Here is a 23,208-nt window from a genome sequence, read left to right as displayed (position 1 = left end):
TTATTTGTGTAAGTAGGTGGGTCTGGATGGGCAGGTGGATGAATAGGTGAGTAGGTGGGTCTCTAAGGTAGGTGGGTCTGGATGGGCAGGTGGATGAATAGGTGAGTAGGTGGGTCTTGGTATGTCTGGGTGGGTGGGCGATTAGGTTGGTAGGTAGGACGGAATGCAGGCTGGTAATTTGTTAGGTGGGCAGGTGGTTTGGTAGGTAGGTTGGTGGATCTGGGTTGGTTGTTACGGCAGGTAGGTAAGGGGTCGGGTGGGTATTTGCCACTTGGGTAGGTAGGTGGGTCTCTAAGGTAGGTGGGTCTGGGTGGTTAGGTGACTAGTTAGGTGGGTAGGTGGCTGTTGGTGGGTGTCTAGGTAGGTAGGTAGGTGTGTCTCTTAGGTAGGTTAGCCTGGGTGGTTAATGGGTAGTTAGGCGGATAGGTGGCTGTGGGTGGGTATCTAGTAAGGTAGGTAGGGGGGTCTGTGTGGTTAGGTGGGTAGTTAGTTGGCTGTGGGTGGGTGTCTAGTTAAGTAGGTAGATAGGTAGGTAGGTTTCTTAGGTAAGTATGAATGAGCTATTACTATAGAAACGATAAGGTAGTCAAACGTTAATGTAAGTCCTGGCCCAAAACATTCCCAGCCAATCAGTATCCAGAGCATTAGAGGTTATAGTAAATATGAAAACTATACAAAACTAAAAAACAAACTAACAAAACACTCAGTCAGGAGTCATAGGAGCACTTTGAGTATAATGGTAATCAGTTCATGGGGGAAAATTATTAATGTGAAAGGTTACAGGAATCGACAAGCCAGCGAGGTCAAGTGACTCAAGATCTTCTCATACTTATCCTGGAAGTTTTTTTGGCCCATTCAGGGCCGTGTAAGTAAATTTCTAAATCGTCATTAGGCTAATTTAAGAGAAACAGATGTAAGCGGTTAAGGAAATTATGTTTAGTTGATTGAGTGTATATTCCTTTGTGAGATTAAAAAAATTCCATCCGATTCCACAGAATTGTTTATTATGTAGTGTAACTTCAGGGCCAGTGGTAAAGATACAAACCACATGATGATCTACACTGTAGTGTTAAACTTCTTATGATACAGGTAACCTGGAAAAGTATCTTTGCTGTGTTTAAACCTTGTTTTTAAGTGCTTAATGATCACAAAAGGTGCTGTGATCATTATTCATGTGCATGAAAAAGTTATATTGGAGCAACCAATATTAAGTTCCAATTAGGTCCAAGCAATATTGAATGGTATTGATGTATTCTTAGAAGAATTCTTAGCTACAGCCACATTAGAAGACATTTTTTCCCAATCAATTTCCCGAAATCAACTCTATTTATTGCTCCAGCCTGAGATTTTGATCTTGATTAACACCAACAAACACATTCAATGAGTGCGAATGTGTCGAGCAACGTGATTGATGTGACCGATGATCCAGAGTTCCCAAGCTTGTAATGATCTGCAAATGATCTGTAATTTCAAATTTCTTGCTGCAAGGCTTTCTGAATCCCTTGGTACACAGCCACTTTTACATCAGCTTAAGGAAGATATTTTTTGGCCCATTTAGCCACGAGTAATCAGTCAGGAGTCTGATTGATGCAGGGAAAAGTGGTGGAAAAGGAAAATCTTCCCTCAACCAACATGGCTTATTGGATTTCAGAGAAGGAAGTAAGAGTGAATTCATACAAATTAGCGTTTGAGATGCTAAGCTTATAGCTGTCAAAAACCATAGAGACAAATTTTGGTTAACAGAAGGACCAGTTTCTTCTAGTGTTAAGTATCTTATGCTTTATGTTTTATCTGTAATCATGCCAGGGTTGGGTAGGTCATGATTCCAAAGTAAGGTCTCCAAGAAAAGTAATTAGAGGGACCATTGGAGGAGGAACCTGTGGAGGAACTTAAAAAGAACAGAAAGGAGTTTCAGAAAGTGATGAAACTACATATGTTTTCTCATAACACTAACGAATGTGCTCTTTTTCTACTACAGTCAGAAGACAGAACATGAAAGTTCGGATTAACGCCACAGGCGACACCATTGTCCTGAAGTTCCTCCGACCCAATCCTGATGTTAAACTTGAAGGCTATATTCTGGGCTATGGATCTAGCATGTTCTCTAAGCAGTTCATCCAGCTTCCCGAGAACGGAAAACCCTATGAGACTGAGATTGGTAAGTCTTAGACCTCACGATGACATTCATCAAATAAAAACAAGTCAGAAATATATTTTTTCTACACAAGACGAGGGTCAGAAAAACACCACAAACCACAGAATGGGGATAGTGAGAGCTTTTTTTCTCCAAATAGCACGCTGCAAAACCATAAAACCATAATGCATTAGTCTACAGGGGTTTTAAATTTTCTGGCCTCCCAAAGATGAAAAATTCTCTGATTGAAACCACTTTACTTGCCATCGTTATTCTGGGAGAACATTAAAATAATTGAGGTTGTAGTAGTTCAACCCACAGTTGTTTTGTTTTGACGCTTTTTGAAAAGGTCCAATGGCGTTTTTCCTCTAAAATATTTTCTGTAGATATTCCAAAACTAAACCCATTCTGTTGATTTTTGTTTAACTATCTGCATCTTTTCAATGTAGGGTTACCTATGAGTCAAAAGTATTTGTCCCTGTTGGTCTGGGATTTGTGATTTGTGGTAGCTGTCTTTACAGGAATCAGACAACCAAAAATTTTAAGGTCTTTCCAATGTGTTGACTCATTAAAGCATATTTAAGCACTTCTGGTGCACTTCCACAAATCTCTTTAAAACCCTTTTTCTACATTCTACATTTCTCTTTTCATTGTTTATTTGGTTTCCCCTTCTCGATGTTTTTTCAGCAACGTCTATGCTGCCCAGGTTCCATCATTTGACAAATCCCAAACGTTAATACATATCTAGGTTACAAGTTTTCAATGCTTTTGATATACAAGTGTGGACAAGCACAAGATCCTGCAGGCAGTTCAGGCTACCAGGCGCTGTTCCAGAACATTACTTCACCATGGTTATCTTTCACCATTGTTTGGTCATTGCCTTGACGTGTTTTTCCACTAAAACTTCAGACACTGGGTTCAGCAAGGACGTGATAGATCTTGGGATGGACAAAGGGTTTTAGGCCAAACGTTTCAATGAAATATAAACTTTCCAAGAAGAAAAGACTATTGGTACCTAAGAGTAAATTACTTATCAAGATTTTTTTGGATGGTTAAAATGGGCTCCACTAAAAAATGTTTTTTTGCTAGGCTTCTATAGGGATTCTACTTGACATCGCTTCCACGTGTCCACCCAATTTGTTCCCACTTGAACCTTCCAGGTGTGAACAAAACAAGGACTTCCTTATGATGTTGGATAAAGCTTGTACAGAACAGTAGATACCCTGTGAGAATTTGACCCTTCGTGCTGTGCTCGATTACTGATCTTAAAACACACAGTTGGATAGTTATTTCATACAGACTGCAGCCTAATACCGCTAAATGGATCCATAAGGTGGGATCACATGCATGTGTGAAACAGATGGTTAAAACAACTTTGGCTTCGACGATGGAAGGTTCTATAGACCACAACTGCCAAGCGACAAAATTTATATCATGCTAACCGTATTACAGTTGGACCACGAGGTGATTTCATTTCAAAAATGACCACATTGCTTAAAATAATACCCTATCACGGGAATCGGCTATTTTGCTAAACTTGAAGGTATTTAAACGTAACTGATGGCTAATATTGCCCAGAAGTGTAACAGCTTCCCTCATTTCACAGTTGCTTGGTTATAAATCACTATGAGACGTAAATCAGCCTGGTTCTTGCCAAGCAGCAGCTCTTATACAATACCTTGCCTGCCAAGATTTTTGTTGTTCTACAGTCTAATGTATATCTATCCTCCCTAAACACATTTTATCACTGGTTAGGTTTCTTTCCTTGAAAGATACACTTATGGAAATGCATGGACGCACTCAGCAGATTGGATGACTTACAGTACGGCACTGCTTCACTTCAAGGACGTATCGAATGTCAAATCTCTTAAGCTTTCCGACCCATGTAAAAAGCGATATGGTTTCTGAGAAGATAAGCCACTTATTCATGTAGAGAGGTCCTCTTGTGAATGAATGATTGATTGTTCGTGGGGAATACAATCATTGTTACAACATGTACTGGGCATCATTTTTTTTCAAGGCAACCAGGAATTACTTGAATGACGTGTTTATATTCCTTGTCTCTCACACTTAGATGCTGAACCAAAGTACCTAGTTGCTGTCCAGCCAATCAAACCCAATGATGTGAAGAAACAATGCATGGGTAAGGATTCACAGTAGCGACTCATACTGACAAAAATCTAGATGTAGTACAATTTAAATTGATCACATTATATTTTTCTTATAGGTAAAGTGAACCTGGACAAGCCTCTCAACCTGGTGATTGGGACCGTCTCATCTACCTCAGTGCTGCTGTCCTGGGGGCCATATACGAGGTCACCTTATGAGGGCAACATTATGAATGACTGTCTGGAAGACGGGTGCGTCATATGGGCATGTGCTCTCAAACAAATATAGTGCTTGAATAAATGGGTGCACGATTGCTTTTTTACGAAAGCCAAAAAATAATGATAGTTTTATTATCAATGTATAGGACAATTTATACATTTAAAGATGTAGTTTTTTAACATTTTTTTTAAGTTTATATCTTTGCAATAGAGCAACAGGATATCCTTTTTTTTTTTAGGACCCATTTCAAATTTCAAGGGTGTCCTCGGAAATGTCAAAACCTCCAGTGTTTTGTATAAGTGTATAAGTGCATAGCAAAATTTCATTAGCATATGGGCAGGAATAATGACCAATAAAGTCAATGGTTCATAAGTTTATTACAGAGAAGTGGTACGTAGTGCAAATCCCAGCCACACCAAGCTGCCACTCTTGGGCCCCTAAGCAAATCCTCACCTCCCATAGCTGCTCAAATGCCATAAAGTAATTAAGGTTTTTTAGGAATGGTTCTACATTTTGTCCATGCTGACACACTTTGTTGTCAGTCAGACAAAGCCTCACTCTAAAAGCTCTTTAAATACCTTAAGAGTGTGTTTTTGTGGCTCCAATGATGCACTCAACCTCGAAACCTGAAAAGATTGATTCTTCTCAATTCCATTGTTCAAGATTTTCATTTTGTAATGCAGACGAGACCCAATTGAACCAGGTTTTGCTGACCAAAGCAAATCCATATAAATGTTATACATTCTTTTGGCCTGACAGAACTTTGTGATTTATGACGCATGACTTTTCAATTGAGAGGAGCACGATTCAGTGGAAAGTGGATCATGGATTCCTGCCACTGCAGGTGTGTATTTAGCACATCTCTCCTTTCCTGTTTCGCACATATTCTGCTATAGTGTTTTTCTTTGGCTCAATGGGAAAAAAAAGGAGACTGTTGGACCCGATATTGGAAAGCATGACCTGCACCAATGTGGTGAAGGAGTTTTTTTTTTTTGCTCATGCTCTTATTAAAACCTAATGTCGTGCATGCCCTGGCTGTCATTTTGCCTATTACCAAACCTGGGCATAGCTAAAATAGAGCCTCATGAAGCAGCAGAAACCCAATCTGTCAGACTCAGCAGCTTGTACCCAGTCTTTAACTGCACTCAAGTAAGAAGTTTAGCTAGACCTGAAAACCTTATATTTTTAATGAAATCAGATCCAGTGATATTTTGTTATGTTTGCTATATTTTCCTGTGGCCAAAAAATATTTAATATATTTAATTAGATCTTAATTGTATTTTGGTACAGCGGGATAACAAACTAAACTGTTTGTTTCTTTACCATTCATCGTGTATAAATATCTACTTGTAGGTACTACACAATCCGCTACAGAGAAAGAAACAGGAAGTGGATCTATCAGACTTGCCCCACTAGCGATACAGTCATTGACAACCTAAAACCCAACACTCACTATGAATTTGGCGTCCGGCCCAACAAAGATGACCGCAGCGGCATGTGGAGCAAACCAGTCATCCACAGCACCAACACGGGGGGTATGCACACTATCCAATCCATCCTGCAACAAGTAACCTCTATCCTATTCACAAATATTATCTTGCCTAACCACGGCATCCTGTCTTTAGAAGGTCTAATTTATAGTTTGGGTTTGAGGGGAAAAAGTTGTTGTTTTTTTCTTGACATGATCCCATTTTACCAAACCACAAGAACTTTTTGGACTCCACAAACCACAGCTGATGTTTTAAATGTGGCAAGAAAATTTGCAGAGTACCCAATGACCGCACGGCACGTGCTGCAAATCCGAACATTTCCGAAAGGTTCTAATCTCCTTTTGCTCTTGTCTTCCAGACAAAATCATGTCAAGTCCCTTCAAGCCAAGTCAGACCAAACCTGGGGTAGGTCCTTCTCTGCTGCTCTTTCACCTTAAAGAGGGTTATAGTTGTTAAAATCTCAGTGTTTAAGGGTGAAAGGATAAGGCAATCCAGTACAATGCACAGAAACCACAATTATGTTTTCTTTTGTACGTTTAGAAGCCGACAATGCCGGGACCACGCACAGTGCTTCCACCGCGTATGTCCCTTGACTTTCATTATCCTAAAAAATAAAGTTCATAGTCTATCTGTCTGTTTGTTTGTTTAACTGTTTAATTCATTTTGCCCTATTAGCTCCACCTAACAGGACGCATCCAAGGCCCCCACCTTTACACACCAATCCTCCTTTTCCTGGATCTCCAAAGACATCATTTGGTAATTTTATTTTTCCTTCCCTTCTTTAGCTTTTATCTCGTCTTACTCCTCTCACTCACTGTCTTCTGAGTTTTCATGTATTAAGTACTTTTACAGATGTAAAGACCCCCTAACCTTTTCTTCAAGCATCTTTGATTGTCTTTGTAAATCCTCAGTTATGAGAAATGTTATTATTCCCCACAGCACCTCCTCTGGCTGAGCAAGAAACTGCACTCACTTCTGGGTCCAATGAGCCCAAACAGCCTCAGCTTACACTGGGTAAAATAGTGAGCCTTCGTTTTTGCAGTCACTCAGCTTTGCTCTTACTCTTGCTGCTGGGATGGGATAGGGAAAGCAAGTGTGGGGTGGGCTGAGACTGACAATGCCCCCCCACCATCTGATTGGCTGCATGTTGGCATGATATGAACCAATGAAGAACTAGAAAGTCCTGATTCCTTGGAGAGGAGGATTCCTGGTTGGCGTAAGTTTTTTTTTTCCAGAATGCCATGCAGAGGAACACGTGCTGGATTTGCATGATGTCTTGATTTCGCAAAATAGTCCACTCTTTAATGTCGATGGGTTTGAGCACTTATTGACGCTGTGAACATAATCCAGCCAAGATATCATGTCTCAAAATTCATCATCCATCAATTCATCCATCTATCCATCCATCGCTTCATCTATTTATATTCTTATCCATCTATGCATCCCATCCCATCTATCTGTATTCACCAAGTACTTCTGAATTTTCTATGGAGGTTCAAAGAACTTCACATCACATCCTAAGTATACACCAATTTATCTTCCACATTCCACAGAGATCTAATTCCTTTTGCTTCATTTCAGCTGCTGGCCATGGTTCAGTCCGCATGAGACCTATGCATGCAAAACAAACTTTTTTCCAGTCTAAGCAGGGAAAGGCGAATGATTGGAAGTTCTTTCATGTCTCCCACACTTGGGATAAAAAGACAGACTCTCTTCTCAGCTAGCTGATGAGACCACAAACTAGTTAACTTGATAAAATTTGATGAAACTAAAAAAGCTTGACCAACACTATACTGAAGGGCAGAAAGGAAGTTGTTTGTCAATTGACAAACATGTTAACACCAGTGCCATTTGGAACTGGTAAGGAACTTAAGTGTAAATTATACTGATAGGATAGCAGGGTTGGAATAGCAAAAAAATCCATATAGATTGCTCGAGTTTGTGGTCTCAATAGTCATAGCTGCTTTGCTTCATTTTTCTCGAAACAGACTCAGACATCCTTGCTAGAAACGCTTCATCTCAAGCCAGAGGGATTTCTTTTGGCTTGCCACATCTCCTGTCCACTCGAACCCCTCACCAGACAACCACTGACACCCCTCAAACCCCTTCTGGAGGCGACCGGCGACCTGGCCTCCCTCAGACCAAGGCACCAAGTGCCTCTCCCAAGACTTATAGTTCATCTGGTAATTCTGGTAATTAATCTTTCAGTTGGTTTGTTTCTAATGCGAATGGTTTGATTGCAGGACTAATGTTTCTTATTCATTATACAGCATCGACGATGTTTCTGCAACTTTGGTGACCTATTTTGCAATTTTATCAAGTTTCCCTGTACCTAGATTTTCATTTTCAATTTGCTAAAGGCTTTACGAGACTCCCCATTGGTGACCATTATTGTTTTGTATAGAAAAACAACCTGTAATCCATTTCATTCCTCCTCAAAAACAGATAAAAAGCAAATTGGAGACAGCTAGTAATAATAATGGGTACAGTGCTGACCTTGCTGCTGTAGTCTTTAGGCTGATTTCTCTTTTTTGTCAGATAAATGGCGGCCACCCAAGTGACTGTCTGAGAGGTCCACAGTAGCTCACGCCAAGACCAATATGTGACCTCACAGATACACTAATCTATTCTCAAGGAGTCTCACTTTCCTACACTTTCCTTCTCTTCCCTTCACACTGTCTTGCTTCCACAGGAATGGCACCAAATGCACTTTATCGTGGCCACAGTGACACCAAAAAACTTGCACTAATGCATTATTGATACACACGGACCATAGTTTTAACTGAAAGCAAAAGAGATAAGCAATCATTTTTTTTTCTTAGGTGTGGAGCTTTATCTTATACTCCACCAGCACTAGGTACACTTTTACTACAAAGCTGTTAAGTAACAACTATGCTACAGAATCAGAAATTTATATTAAGTTACTCATTTGAAATATGTACTGTATCTCAGAAAATGAGTACACCCCTCACATTTCAGCATCCATTTTAGTATATCTCCTCAAAGGACAATACTATAGAAATGAAATTTGGATATATTTTAGAGGAGTTAATGCGCAGCTTGTATAGCTGTACAGTTTTACTGTCCTCTTAAAAAAATAACTCAACATACAGCTATTATTATTAAAATATGAACCCTAAGTGATAACATACAGAACCATACAAATTTGTGCATCTTGTATTAGAGCAGTTAAAATTTAGTGATTTAAGTACAATTCACTCATACTGACTACTGGATGTTCAACATGGCACCTCATGGTAAAGATTCTCTGAGGATTTGAGAATTTTAATTGTTGCTCTCGACAAAGATGGCTGAGGCTATAAGAAGTTTGCTAACACCCTGAAACTGTGTTAAAGTACAGTGGCCAGAGTTTGGCTTCAATAAACAGATGCTTGAGTGCTGCGGCATTGCTTTAAAGGTTGCAGAAGTGGACAATCCGCTTGTCAGTGCTCAGACTATACGCTACACACTGCAATAAGTTGGTTTGCATGGCCATCGTTCCAGAAGGAAGTCTCTCCCAAAGCTGGTTCACAAGAAAGCCTTCGAACAGTTTGCTGAAGATGACCTGTCCAAGAGCATGAATTACTGGAACCATATCCTGTGTCAAACATGGTGGTGGTCCATGGGCTGGAGCTGCATGAGTGCTGCTGGTACTAGGGAGCTGCAGTTCATTGAGGGAAACATGTATTGTGAGATTCTGAAGCACAATATGATGCTCTCCCTTCAAAAACTGTGCCAAACTGCAGTTTTCCAACATAATAAAGACCCCAAACACACCACCAAGACAACAACTGCCTTGCTGAGGAAGCTAAAGTTGAAGGTGATGGAGTGGCCACGTATGTCTCCGGACCTGAACCCTATTGAGCACCTGTGGGGCATCCTCAAGCAGAAAGTAGAGAAGCACCATGTGTCTATCCTTTAACATCCAGCAGCTCTGAGATGTCAATATGGAGAAGTAGAAGAGGATCCCAGCAACAACCTGTGCAACTTTAGTGAATTGCATGCCCAGTAGGATTAAAGCAGTGCTGGATAACAATGTTGCTAACAAAATATTCACGCTTTCTACACAGTTGTGACATGTTCACTGAGGGTCTAATCACTTTTGATGCCAGCTATATAGACGATAATTGCTGTATGTTGAGTTATTTTCTGGGTTCAGTAAGTCTGTACTGCTATACAAGCTGCACATTGACTACTCTAAAATATATCCAATTGTTATTTCTATAGTATAGTATATTCTATAGTATAGTTTTCTTTTAGTAAACTGGCTTAGTGGGAAGTGGTAGCTTAGTCGTTATGGCATTAAACTTTGAATTCAAAGGACCTAAATTGCAGCCACACCAACTCCTGGGCCTCTGAGCAAGGCCCTTAACCCCATAGCTGCTCGATTATATGAACGATATAAAAGTCCCTCTGGATAAGGATGTCTGCCAAATGCTATAAATGTGGTAGATATTTATGTTTCATTTATGGAAGGAGTCTCTTTTTAGTTTTGTAATTACTGACAATTTGAAACTACTGACATCTAATATATTACAATATACAATATATACAATATACAATATATTAACAATTGATGTTCAGTCTAGCTACAATGATAAGATTTGTTTAACGTCTTGAATGTGTGCCATCATATCTCTCTATTTGTCCCTTAAAGACCCTTAAAGTATTTTTCAACAGTGTGTTTTCTTTAAGGAGGCTACGGACCCTCAATTATCCAATGATTACTTGATGTTCATCAAGTGCCCTGCTCACCATTTGAATGAAATCAGAACTGCCACACAAGTTGTACATAAGGGTTTTTAGCTTCCCTAAAAGTGTTTTTGATGCTGATAAGAGAAAACACTCTTTTACAGGGTTCTATTTTGACTATTCAATGGTTTTCCTGAATGGACAAGCAGATGCACTTGCTCAACCTGTGAATTTGTTCATTGTCCTTACAGTTTGTCATCTTCAAACAAACACACATATACACACAGACACACACAAAGTGACCAAAAAAATGCTGTTGTATTTCTTTATCCAGGTCAAAGCTCTCTGAAAGACCTAAGCTTGTCTGTTCCACCAAAGCCAGTCGATTCAACCGTAGCAGTGAGCAGCAGGAACCGGACAGCTGGGGGCAGAACTCCTTACTTTCCCCTCTATAACGGCATGCGGCCCTCTTATTTCCCCAGGGCCAACGACACCTCCAGAAGATACGGGGGTAAAGGAAACATTCTAAACCCCTAATAATGCCTTTCTTTTTCCTTTCAGCTTTGCTCTCTTGTTCACTTTCATTCTGGCGCTCTCTCTTTTTTGGTGGGGGGGACTGGAGCTATCCTCTTTCATTTACTCGAGCTGCTGGATAATGTCCAAAAGCAACAAGTCCCCCCCACACACCTCTGTGCTGTTCAGCAGCACATTGCTCCCACGCCCCTCATAAAGCCCTGACATTTAATCCTGGATGCCAAAGCCTTAGGAAATAAAATAGAATGCTACTTATTCATGCATTAAAACTCTATTGTATGGAAGATGGTGCACTTCCTCTTTTCGATGCAATTTCAGATCGTGCCATCTGTTCGTTAGCATGGCTTCATATTCTAGGCTCATGTCAGGTCGAACCTCATTTTTTTGAGCTATTGCCATCAATGCATTTCTACTAATTACTGTAACGAAGAGTTGAAACACTTGACCCGCACAGTAAAGAGACTCTTAAAGGCTAGATGTGATGAATGTTGTCTCTGAGCCAATTATTTTCTGCCCTGGAACATGTGGTGTGTGTGCAGACCAGCCGTCATGCTTGCCTACTCCTTGACAGTTTTACATGCCCTGCAAGTGTGTGTGATTTACAGTGACGGGCACAGATTGACTCCCTGGCCACCATCTGTACAAATTCCTTTTCTCCTCAGGCAGCTTTCTGGCCACCTCTGTTTCCTATTGAAGCCCTTATGTCCCCTCAGTCCACTCGTGCTAACAAGCATTCTGCCACAAGATCTGACACAAGAATGTGTTTGTGCTGTTTTCTGCGTAACCTCCCTTCTTTTCCCCCTTCCAACAGTGAACGGACAACATCATAAAGGACTGTCTTTCCCCAAACCAGTCATGTGGTCCAGAACCAGAATGGGTAAAATGAGCCGACCCCGTGTCCCTGTGTATTTTTATTTATTTTTTTTTGTCAGCCATCATTAACACCAACCATTTTCTCTATGCTGGTGTCTTTACCCAATTGTTTTGTTGTCTCTGTCTATTCTTGGGTTTTAATCCCTTTTGCTCGCCAGCCTGCCATGTTTTTCATATGTCCTCAACTTAGTTGTTGGTGTTTTTGTTTTGTTTTGTTTCTTTCCCGCAAGCTTCAGCAGATGCAAATGCTTCATGGTGCGGCTGTTCTTGTGGTCATTGTCGAGATGTTGCCATATGATGCGTTGTCGCTTAAAGAAATTAGCAATAATGACCACTGACGTTACAACTTTTCAACTGTCTGTGGTTACTAAACATGTTTGGGCATACAGTAGGCACCAGCTCTGTAGATGAACTATTTCAGGTGTTCTATAATTCTATTTTCAACACAGATTTGACACATTGTAGTGTCTTATCAAAGATTGAAAACTCCTTTTAAAAGCCCCTGATCCACACACTAGCATAGTTTTAAGGATTGAAAAAACACATTTCAGAACTTGGCGCCTATGTATGGGTTTGTTTCAGCAACCACACTGGAAATTCTGAGGTCCTTTATGCTATTATTCTAAATATCTTGTGTTGTATGCATGTGGAGCCGCATGACTACCATGTTGTGTTTAAAAGCTTCATTGTGTACCGTCTTGCTGTATTGTGTATTAACTTTTCACATCTATTTCAGTCAAAAAATTTACATTTGTTCCAGGGTTTGGATTCAGGTAGATGAAAAGTGCACACCAAATTATGTTTCAGTTGAATCTGCATCACACAACAAAAAATGAAAGTGATACACAGAGAGTCCGGGCAGAGTATCGCTTGTTCTACTTAATTTATCTTCCATAAGACAGTTCTGGTGTTCGAGAGAAATACACCCTGCACGCTATACCAGTCCATTTCCAGGGCATGATTCGCACAATATTTCACAAATAGAGGCAATATAATATAGTAAATATACCAGCCAGGGTATTTAAGGGACGTGGGTGGAGACCAGAGAACTTATAGGAAACCCATTAGGACACATGGAGAACATGTTGAACTTTACAAAGCCACCACCAATACAATATTTTCATTTTCAAATTTATCCACTTTGGTGGTAAGAAATCTTCAAATGAACTTCACCAATATTAAAGTAAACAAAAAAATTATTTAATATATCAAATTTATAAAATCTACCATCAGATGCATGATGACCACACGCTTTCATCCAATATTATTAATTACCAGCGTTGGCTGGTCTTGAGCTTTATTTTAGGAAAATGAATCTTTTGCTCGAATTTTGCCTGGCTTTTTTTCGTACAACATAGAATTTCTTTTCTCATTGCTACAAGATGCTAAGGGCTAGACTCTTGTCTCTTGTTAAAAAACCAACCAAAAAAAACCAAGCGATTTTATTGCAGCTCCTGAAACAGATTGAACAAATTGTCCACGCTAGAGTCCATCACATCAAGTCAGTTTTCTTAAAGCCTTGCTTGACTCATATGCCTGACTGGAAGAACAGAAGTAACCCAAAAAACTACTAAACCAGCAATGTTTAGGTTTAACTTGGAATTAAACTTGTCAGTATTTTCCCCTAAAATCTAATTTGTTGAATTTTGTCTTATTTGACAAAGCCTGCATGCAAAATTTGGCCAAAAAAGTCAAACACAGGGTGACGTTTTCTGTTTAAACGAGACGTTTTGACTCGAAAACGGTTCAACTTTCAGCAGCCATAACAAAGTATTGTGAACTTTTAAACTCAAAGTTTCTGGATGGGATTGTTTCTTGGTTAAAGGCATTTTGCTGGTGGTATTCTATTACCAATGATTTAATTTATTTGAAATTATATTTTTAAAACCTTTCCATGTTAGATTATGGTCTTGATGTAGTTGTTTCAAGAATGTGAGAAAACATGCCACAAGTCTTTTTTTTTTTTTGTTGTTGTCTTCAGGTACTCCTAATCGAGTTTCTTTCCATATCAGTAAAAACCCCAACCAGGTTGGCAAAACCAGTGGAATAGGTGAGTGTTTTGTCCCTAATTTTTAACATCTAATTGCATCGCAACTTTTGCAACAGCAAATGGGACTAGATGTGAAATGGGACTTGTGAAATGGGTCAGGTGTCCACAAACATTTGTCCATATAATGTATATATTGTTTACCAATTGACATGAAACCCAAAACCTTAGCCTAAAATATATTGCTTTCTCCAGACAAAAAGATTAACCTGCACCAGGACAAATCATCAATCCTGAAGCCTAAAGCACCTCTCGTTACTGCCAAACCAGCGAAACCTAAAACAACAACAACAACTCCGGTGACGGGTAAAAACAAAACATATTGCAATTTGTTTTTAGCATTATTAGCCTAATTTTATTGGGACTAGTAACATTTCACATTTTATTGCTTTGTAGAAACGCACTTTGAGACGTGGGAGAACTCGTCTGCCTTCAGCTCTGTTCCAGCATCCAAAATCGATGCCATGGGCAAAGAGCGCTTCATCGGTAAGGTGCTCACAATTAGTTTTTATGAAACCAAAACCTGTTTGCATACCAGGCAAAAGTTCTCACTTCAATCTCATGTTCAATTTCGAAGTTTCCCCTCAAACATTTTCAAATAAAGGTTGAAGGTTTGAACGAATCGCTATTTTGTTGATGTTCCAGCTCCACACGTGGTGTATAAGACGGACAAGAAACCGGATGAGCCATGCTCCATCACGCGGTCTCTGAGCTATTTCCTGAAGGAACAGGGAGGTGAAACCACAGTGACCGGTCCTCCTCGTGTCGCTCCGTCGAACCTCACTGTGGTCACGGTTGAAGGCTGTCCCTCTTTCGTCATCCTCGACTGGAATAAAGTTGACAACCAAACCACAGGTACGTGCACATAAACCCAGTTTATCCAAATATTCCAAAAAGACGAAAATAATTTTTGGAAAGACTGTGGTTACAATACTCTTATAATTTGTTATTAGATTGTAAAGAAATGTGTTAGTGTTAACATAAAACAAGCATTTGGAATAAATTATACTAAAGAAGTCCTTAAAACCTGTAATTACAGTTAAAATGAGTCTTAAAAGATAAAATTATTTCTCTGATGGTAATTAATTAGTCAATTTGCAGGTCCAATAACTAACTTTAAGCTCCACTTACTAAGTAAGAAAAGAAATAAGTAATCCAATAATAATCAATAGTCCTATACAATTTGCTCTTGCATAGTTTTGTTATTCTTAAAATTAGATCAATAAAATTGTAAGTCTTGCCTAAATGAGGAGTTTTGGCATTGTAGATTGGATGCTCTGTCAGCTAATTCAAAATATTGTAACCTTCCTACTTAGCTAGCCAGGAAACAAAGTCTTTTGTTGGTTTTATACCGTTTATAAAGATTGTTCTTTATTATTGTATTCAAAATGTTAATGGAGAACTAACGGTGAACGATTTGAACCACGTTTTTGCAACAGAATATGAGGTCATCTCCACCACTAAAGGACCTGACGGACAAAAGGTCTCCATCCTGACCACCAACCAAACACATACAGCTGTGGAGAACCTCAAGCCCGAGTCCAGGTATGCTTATGGCACGTGCACACACACACACATACACACACACACACACACACACAAACACATATTGTGTCATAATCGAGAAAGACGTAGAGGTATGTCAAAATGCCAGCGATAATGAGCCTGAAACCAGCATGATTTTACCCTGAGAGAGTTTTCTAGCAAGGCTCCATATAACCTGAGACTTGGTGTGTGTGTGGAGATCATCAGCACCTCACACATGGAGGATCTATTAAAAAGGCTTTACCATCTGTAGATCGAGTGTCACAGCTTAGCGGGCGAAGAGTTCGAGCAGCACATTTAGTGAGATTAGACCCTATATTCAGTTTAATAAGAGCACATCAAGTGAACTTCCAGTTCTTCAGGAAAGTAGTGCAGAGCTTCTAAAGTTGCCCGGTTCTATTTGCTCGGTCATCCATCATCCTTTATAAGAGCCTTTATAACATGTCTGTTCATCTTCCCACATAGTTACGAGTTTAAAGTGAAACCAAAGAACGAATTGGGTGAGGGGCCGCCCAGTGAACCGGTGACCTTTAACACAGAGTCAGGTATGTGCTGGAAACTACACCACAATTCACTGCTTACACCATGATGTCAAATCAAGCTATTGAAAAAAAACGGGCACTCTTAGTGCCGGTCCCAAGCCTGGATAAATGGGGAGGGTTGCGTTAGAAAGGGCATCCAGCGTAAAAACATGCCAAATCAAACATGAGGATGATCCGCTGTGGCGACCCCTAATGGGAGAAGCAGAAAGACAGTTTTACTCACATTACATTGTGTTACATTAGCTTGCATTACATTATGTAACATTAGCTAACATTACAGTAAAATATGCTATGTAACATTGCAATACAACACATTAACTTACGTCACATTTGCTTATGTTACATTTCATTGTTACCTTAACTTACATTACTTTAATATATGTAACATTACAATATATTACATAACATTGTCACATTTACTTACATTACATTGTGTTACATTAGCTTATGTTACATTACATTATGTTACATTATCTTAAATTGCATTAAATGATGCTGTTTTATTACATTAGCTTACATTACATTGTTACATGATATACATTTGCTTACAAACAATTACATTATCTTGTTTGTAACATTAAATAATGCTGTTACATTGGTCTATTTTACATTAATGTATACCGCATTTATTATTTGATATGTGTTTGTTACACTACATGGTTTAATGTTCCATCACATATCACCTTAAGTTACATAAAGTTAGGTTACATTGCAGTGTGTTATGTGATGTTTTTGTTACCTTCCATTATTTTTACCTATGGTTTCATTTTCATTTCATTTAGTGCTAAACGCATTTTTTTGAATATAAATATTTGTGACAGAATCTGATTGGCCCTAACACGTTTGTGTGTTTTTATGGGATTTCGCTGAAAAAAAAAATCCTAAATATTTAAAACCGTATAAAAACCCTGCTTTAGTTCTAACCTCAGACCCTGCTGGAACTCCCTCACCTCCTTGTCAAGCTGGGAAACTTAATCTCGATCTCCGAAAACCTTCCAAACGTATTAACAACAAGCCATAAATGCACAGCAAATGAATTATAGCAGACACAGAGAACTTCAGCTCTTGGTTCTGCAAAGAAAAGGATTTAGGGAGGGGGGATGGAATCGAAGTGAGGGGAGAGTATGCATCGGTGCCAGCTCAAGTGGGATAAACAGAGTGATCGGGTGTCCCTGTGTGAAATGAGATGTTGAAAGCGACTCCAAGAAGACAGGAGTGATGTCTTTTTTAAGTCCTTCCTGCAACTGAATCAATGCCTCCTAAAGCTTCTACCCCAGTAGACTTGCCCATGCCAGTAGATCTGTCCTCATCAGGGAAAGTCAACAACTATTTGAGACAAAGAAAAAAAAACATATGCTACACTATAATAGATGGAATTTATTGTAGTTTAATACTCAAGGCACACTGCCCACCTCTGCTTAGCCAACATGGAGCTGGAACGCTCATCTTGCTAACATTCCTTTACATCATTTTGACGACTTTGGTCACATGGCTGCTTTCAAATGAACCTGCGATTGCAAAAATCTCATTATTTTTCTTTTTTTCATTCCACAGCGGATCCTAGAGTGAGCGAATACGTTTCAGGTAAGTCTCTGGAGTGCAACTGGATGTGAAGAAAGATTGAGTATATAGTACATGTATGGGTTTACCCAGATCCATAACGTAAGAATTTTTTTGTCAATTGTTGTTCAAGGGTTCTTTAAGTGTTTGCTGAGGAAATTCAGGTTCTTAGCTGTACTTGAAAATCTTTCTGAGAGGGGAACATGTTTTTGGAAAATTCAATTTACGATACTGGAGAAACTTTAAGTATACCACCCAAGTAGACCCCAAGGGATCTATCAAAGAACAAGAAAACAAAATACAATTAAACCTGAACACTTGGTTCTTCTGTGGTTGTTTTAGGCAAAGACGCAATCTGGACGCAGTTCCCATTTAAGACTGACTCTTACTCGGAGTGCAACGGCAAGCAGTACGTCAAGAGGACATGGTATCGCAAGTTTGTTGGCATCCAGCTCTGCAACTCCCTTCGATATAAGATCTACCTGAGCGACTCTCTTAACGGTCAGTGCTCCCAAAAATAGTTTACATGATATTTATATTTGGAGAGTCCAACACTAGATTAGGTGTGCAGAACTCTACACCCTGGGGGTTTACTACATGCCAGGGTTAAGTTCCAAATTTAATTCGATCCAGCTGGCAAGTGTTTGTTGGAGTATTAGAATATTGTAAGATGTAAATTCTACAGGGTGATAGATTCTTCAGGACCACGGTTGGGACTAAAGTCTGCCAATGGGTAGATCTTCAAAATTAGGTTTATAACAGAATTTTAGAGGAACAAGGCTAAAACAGAACTCTGGAATGAGATATACTGTACCTTCAGACTGGGCTTAAGTCAAGTTTCTGATGGAAGTAAATCACTGGGAACGACTATACTACAGAAATTTCAACTTGATACCTTCTAGATTCCCAGAAAAGATTATTTATTGATACAATGTTCAATGAAGGGAACAACTAATGAACAACATGCAGAAATGCTTTTGTATCTAAATTTGTTTGGCAAGTTTTAGCTAACAGATCACAATCTTTACTCAGGTAAATTCTACAACATTGGGGACCAGACAGGCCACGGAGAGGACCATTGCCAGTTTGTAGACTCCTTCCTGGATGGAAGGACCGGGACACAGCTGCCAGCAGACCAGCTCGAAGCTCGACCAGGTACCAGCAACTCAGCGAATCTGACAATGAAATACATACAGCCCTCAGACACCTCATTTGGAAATCTGAGTGCAAAAACCTTAAGCCTTCAAAAAATTATAGAACCTTTGGGCCAACCTTGATTTTAAAACTTGTTGAAATATGGATCAGGAAAACCACTTTGTATCCAATCAAGGAAAATATAACTCAGGAATAACACTGTTTGTAAAGTCATTTAATCTGTCAAACCAATTTTTCGTAAGTATCGAGTAATACCATGTGTCTCATAACATTTCAATAGTAATCAAACCAAGAACATTCCCTGTTCCCAAGCACTGATAAGCTGTAACTCCAATTGCAAACCTTTATGCTTCATTCTACCTACAACAGGGAACTTGTTTAGCTAAATTCTTATGGAATATTTTTACTAATGCCAGTTCCCTGTCTAAACTTGATGGATGGCCCTTGACGCTACACTCTTTACACATAAGACGAAAGCAGGAGTGGGTGCAAAATTCCAGGAAAAAAAGCCAACATAAAGGCCAAAGTAAATAATTTTGGTCACGATCATGAAAGTCAACATTACTCATGGGTTTTTGTCTCTTATGGACTAGTTGTCTAAGGCCAAACGATGCCAAGGTGCAGAAGCTGGCTCCACAATGCTCATCAAGAGAAATCTTGTTGTCTGCTGCTCACAATACGTTCTATGGTGCTTGCACTGTAGAATACCAAATGGTGTATAAGTTAAAAAATGCCAAAGATGCCACTAGACACATGCTAAAACCTTAAAACAAAAGGAGTATGTTCATGTAGCGTGATACTGCCACTGTTCAGTTGTGATGCCTCAGATGCCTCATGTCAATTAGCCCTGCTGCCACAGATCAGGTAATCCTGCTTCTGCTGATCATGTAATCTTGCTGCCGCAGATCATGTAATCTTGCTGCAACAGGTCAGGTAGTCCTGCTTCCACTACTTAATGTGTCCTTCTGCCACATGCCAGTTAACCCTGCTGCTACAGATCAGGTAATCCTGCTTCCACAGGTCAGGAGTCACTATTTAGTTTGTTCTGCTGTCACAAAAGACATAATTCTGCTAATTCTGTTTCAGTTATTGTTTCTGCACTGTTTGGTTTGTAATGCACCAAAAGTTGATTACTGCTGCCACCACTAAACAGTTGGTCTTGCTGCCACAGATCAGTTCATCTTGCTGCCACAGATCAGTTAGTTTTGCTGCAATAGATCAGTTAGTCCTGACAGCAATGTTCTGTTTACTGTTTTGTTAATCCTGTTGTCAGGGCCAGTTTGCAAGGCTGGCATCTTGTAAGTTCTGCAATCAGAAACATAGCATAGCCCTCTCACTTTTCACAGTTCATTTAATGCCTCGTCAATGCCTCTTCATTTATTCCCACTGCCACTCTTCAGTTACTGCGCATTTTGTGAACATTTTTCTCCCAGTATTACCAATGTTTTGAGATTGATTCACACTTGCCAACAAGGCAATTACTCTGTTTGCACTCTCCCACATGTGAATATAATTAGCATGCAACCAAATTGTACTGTTGATAGATTTTTAACAAGCCCTACTAATTGGACTTCTGATGTGCACATAAGATCATGACACTCCTCACATCAAATAACGTCCAGTTCAATTTCCTCCTGGAATAAACATCTCTCTTGTGAAGTCATAACATAACATTTGTTTTGTCTTTTTCAGGTTATTTCAGAGCTGTGAGGCAAGAACCAGTTCACTTCGGCCAGATCGGAGGCAATTCACACATCACTTATGTAGCATGGTACGAGTGTGGTACGCCAATCCCTGGGAAGTGGTAGAAGCCCAAAAATGTGTCTGAAATGAGAGATTTTGTTTTCGGCTGAGATGTTCACATGTTGGTCTTTTTTTTTTTAACCAACAACTAGGTGGTGTGTGTGATACCTCAACCTTTGGCACCAAAGTCCAAACCATGTATAAAGGTGTATAGTACGGAAGAGTCAGGGACTTATTAGCAGGTTTGTGTTGTATATGAACGAACCATGCCTCGCTGTCTTATTTATCATTATTAAACAACGAACAAGGACAAAAAATACAACAAAAATTCGAATGCAGAACCATACTAACAATGACGTCAACTTCACGCAAGGTATGGACATTTAGAAATATGACTTTGGTCGAAAATATTGGGAAGCTGGCTCCCTAAACTATTTTGGTAATTTTTTTTGTAATATTATTATTATTTTTTTGTTATTATTATTGTATGAAGTTTGCGGTGCATAGTTCCTGAGTGAGAGCGCGACCGGAGGACGCAGTACTCTTCGTTTGGAACAAACCAGTCAGATTTTTTCCATAGTCATTAAACTCATTCATTCATTCATCTATCCCTCCATCCATCCATCCATTTGTTCATCCATCCATCCTTCCGTTCATTCCTTAGCCCCATTTGTTCATTCACGTTACATTTGTTTTTATCACCTTTCCTTCTAAAGCCCTGCTATAATTGGGCAGGGGGGCTCCAGACTGTAAAGACCTTACAATTGCAATTTGCACAACGTAAATCTATTTATATGTATATGGAGAGAGTATTTTTTCATTAAACATATTAAACATTATAAAAGGGCCTTTTATCTCTGAGAAATGGGTTCGAGGCCAATATGAGCGACAGGATCTGTTTCTCGTGGCCCTCAGTGACGAGTATGATTTGTACAGTAAATTCCTTCTACCCAAATAAGGTCATTTAAAGTGTATATATCTATAAAAACAACAGCAAGCTGTAAAAGATGAAATTGCATTGTTGTCTCGGATGCAGTGACCCCATGTATTATTAACGCAGTAATAAAAACCAGAACGTTTGTCGTCCACCCCCCACCCCCCTTGCTAATTTTAATTAAAAAATAATTTCACAATTGTTTCTTTTGTTACGTTTTTTTTTTTTAATTGGCACACATTTTGAAGGCTTGCTTGAAGGATAGCAGTTAAATCCTAGGCCTCTCGAGGAATTGCAGCCTTAGCTTTCCTCCCCTACAACGTTGGAGGCTGCCAATTACGTAGAAGTCTCGACCAAAATGCACACATTACTGCACTTTTCCAGCCCCAGAGTAAGGGAGGGAGAGAGAGAGAGAGAGAGAGAGTGTGAAGGAAGTCCTGCCAAACCATGACAAAGATGTTCTCAGAGAAAACCACATACCCAGGAAAAATACATAAAAAAAAGGTTATACGAAAACTTCAAAACACCACGGTGTGATTTGATTTATTTTTTACTTTTCAGCCATGCCAAAGTCTCAGTGCAGTGATGATCTTTGTTCCGAAATGTCTATTGAGATTGTGATCCTGCAGGACCCAACAAAAAAGTTATCAGAGCATGTATCATGTGTCACCATCAGTAAAGTCTTAGTTTGTTTAGGGTCACTTTTAAGCCTCTTACTGAGCAATTTCTTTATATTTTAGGTGACCGGTCTATCTTAGTTCATTAAAAGATCAAAGAAATCACAAGCAGAAATAATAATTTATTAAAAATAATAAACATGATTGATAGGGGTCAGTCAAAAAATGTAGGTATGGGCAAACAATACAAAAAAACCCAAAATGTTACATTGAGATTTACTTGCTGACCAAGCAAGAAAATAATCCAACAAAGAAATGTGCTTTATAGTTTACAGCACAGTGAAATACTTTATTCGCATATCCTAGTGATGTTATGAAGCAGGGGCCAGAGCATAGGGGCAGCCATGACAGAGCACTCCTGAAACACAGAGATTTAAGGGCCCTGCTTAAAGGCCCTTAAGAGTGGTAGCTTGCTGATACTGGGGCTTGAACCCCCAACCTTCCGATTGGTAACCCACCATCTGGTCCCACCATATTTTAGGGTAAGAGGTGGAATGGTGGAATGAACTTCCCCTAGATGTCAAATGACAGGTGAAGACCCACCCTTTTCCTGAAACACTTAAACTAGTGCCTATTTTGCTGTTTGTTGTATGTATTTATGTACAATTTTAGCAATTTTGTACATCGTTTGGGATACAGGCATCTGTTAAAGTCCATAAATGTAAAAGTAAATCTAAACCCAGATCCTTAAACACTGAGCAGCAACTTCGACTGCATTCAGACACAAACACTGATGGTGTATTGAGGTTATACACTATAGGATTATTTGTGGAATTTTTACACTATGGCCACTGGAATTTTTTTATCTGGAGTTTTATATACATTTGTACACAGGGGCATTGTCATCCTGGAACAGGTTTGGGTCTCCTAGGTTAAGTGAAGGAAGATTGTATGCCACCACACCCAAATTAGACTTTGTGCCAACAGTTGTGTGGAGAAGAACCACACATGGTT

At 39.4% G+C, this 23,208-nt stretch overlaps 1 protein-coding gene across 11 annotated transcripts in view; it reads left to right on the top strand.

Moving 5' to 3' along the window:
• The window catches only part of abi3bpb (ABI family, member 3 (NESH) binding protein b), a 25,032-nt gene extending 3,262 nt beyond the window's left edge, over positions 1-21,770 (top strand). For 2 of the 11 annotated variants that reach the window (XM_046840786.1, XM_046840788.1), the window contains exons 2-22: positions 1,979-2,158; positions 4,209-4,277; positions 4,362-4,494; positions 5,816-5,997; positions 6,311-6,357; positions 6,493-6,532; positions 6,628-6,708; positions 6,892-6,966; positions 7,941-8,144; positions 10,979-11,155; positions 11,990-12,055; positions 14,033-14,101; positions 14,294-14,404; positions 14,495-14,584; positions 14,744-14,953; positions 15,538-15,643; positions 16,109-16,188; positions 17,740-17,769; positions 18,088-18,246; positions 18,778-18,900; positions 20,593-21,770. In XM_046840786.1, coding sequence (XP_046696742.1) covers positions 1,979-2,158; positions 4,209-4,277; positions 4,362-4,494; positions 5,816-5,997; positions 6,311-6,357; positions 6,493-6,532; positions 6,628-6,708; positions 6,892-6,966; positions 7,941-8,144; positions 10,979-11,155; positions 11,990-12,055; positions 14,033-14,101; positions 14,294-14,404; positions 14,495-14,584; positions 14,744-14,953; positions 15,538-15,643; positions 16,109-16,188; positions 17,740-17,769; positions 18,088-18,246; positions 18,778-18,900; positions 20,593-20,708 — 2,348 coding nt within the window. In that variant the 3' untranslated portion in view covers positions 20,709-21,770. The remainder of the gene's footprint in view (positions 1-1,978; positions 2,159-4,208; positions 4,278-4,361; positions 4,495-5,815; positions 5,998-6,310; positions 6,358-6,492; positions 6,533-6,627; positions 6,709-6,891; positions 6,967-7,940; positions 8,145-10,978; positions 11,156-11,989; positions 12,056-14,032; positions 14,102-14,293; positions 14,405-14,494; positions 14,585-14,743; positions 14,954-15,537; positions 15,644-16,108; positions 16,189-17,739; positions 17,770-18,087; positions 18,247-18,777; positions 18,901-20,592) is intronic. The other 9 variants (XM_046840787.1, XM_046840790.1, XM_046840789.1 and 6 more) reach the window with 9 other exon arrangements.
• Positions 21,771-23,208: the final 1,438 nt, after the last annotated feature.

Source organism: Silurus meridionalis, chromosome 26 (assembly GCF_014805685.1).
Source record: "Silurus meridionalis isolate SWU-2019-XX chromosome 26, ASM1480568v1, whole genome shotgun sequence".
Classification (NCBI taxonomy): domain Eukaryota; kingdom Metazoa; phylum Chordata; class Actinopteri; order Siluriformes; family Siluridae; genus Silurus; species Silurus meridionalis.
This window is presented reverse-complemented; position numbering and strand designations above follow the sequence as displayed.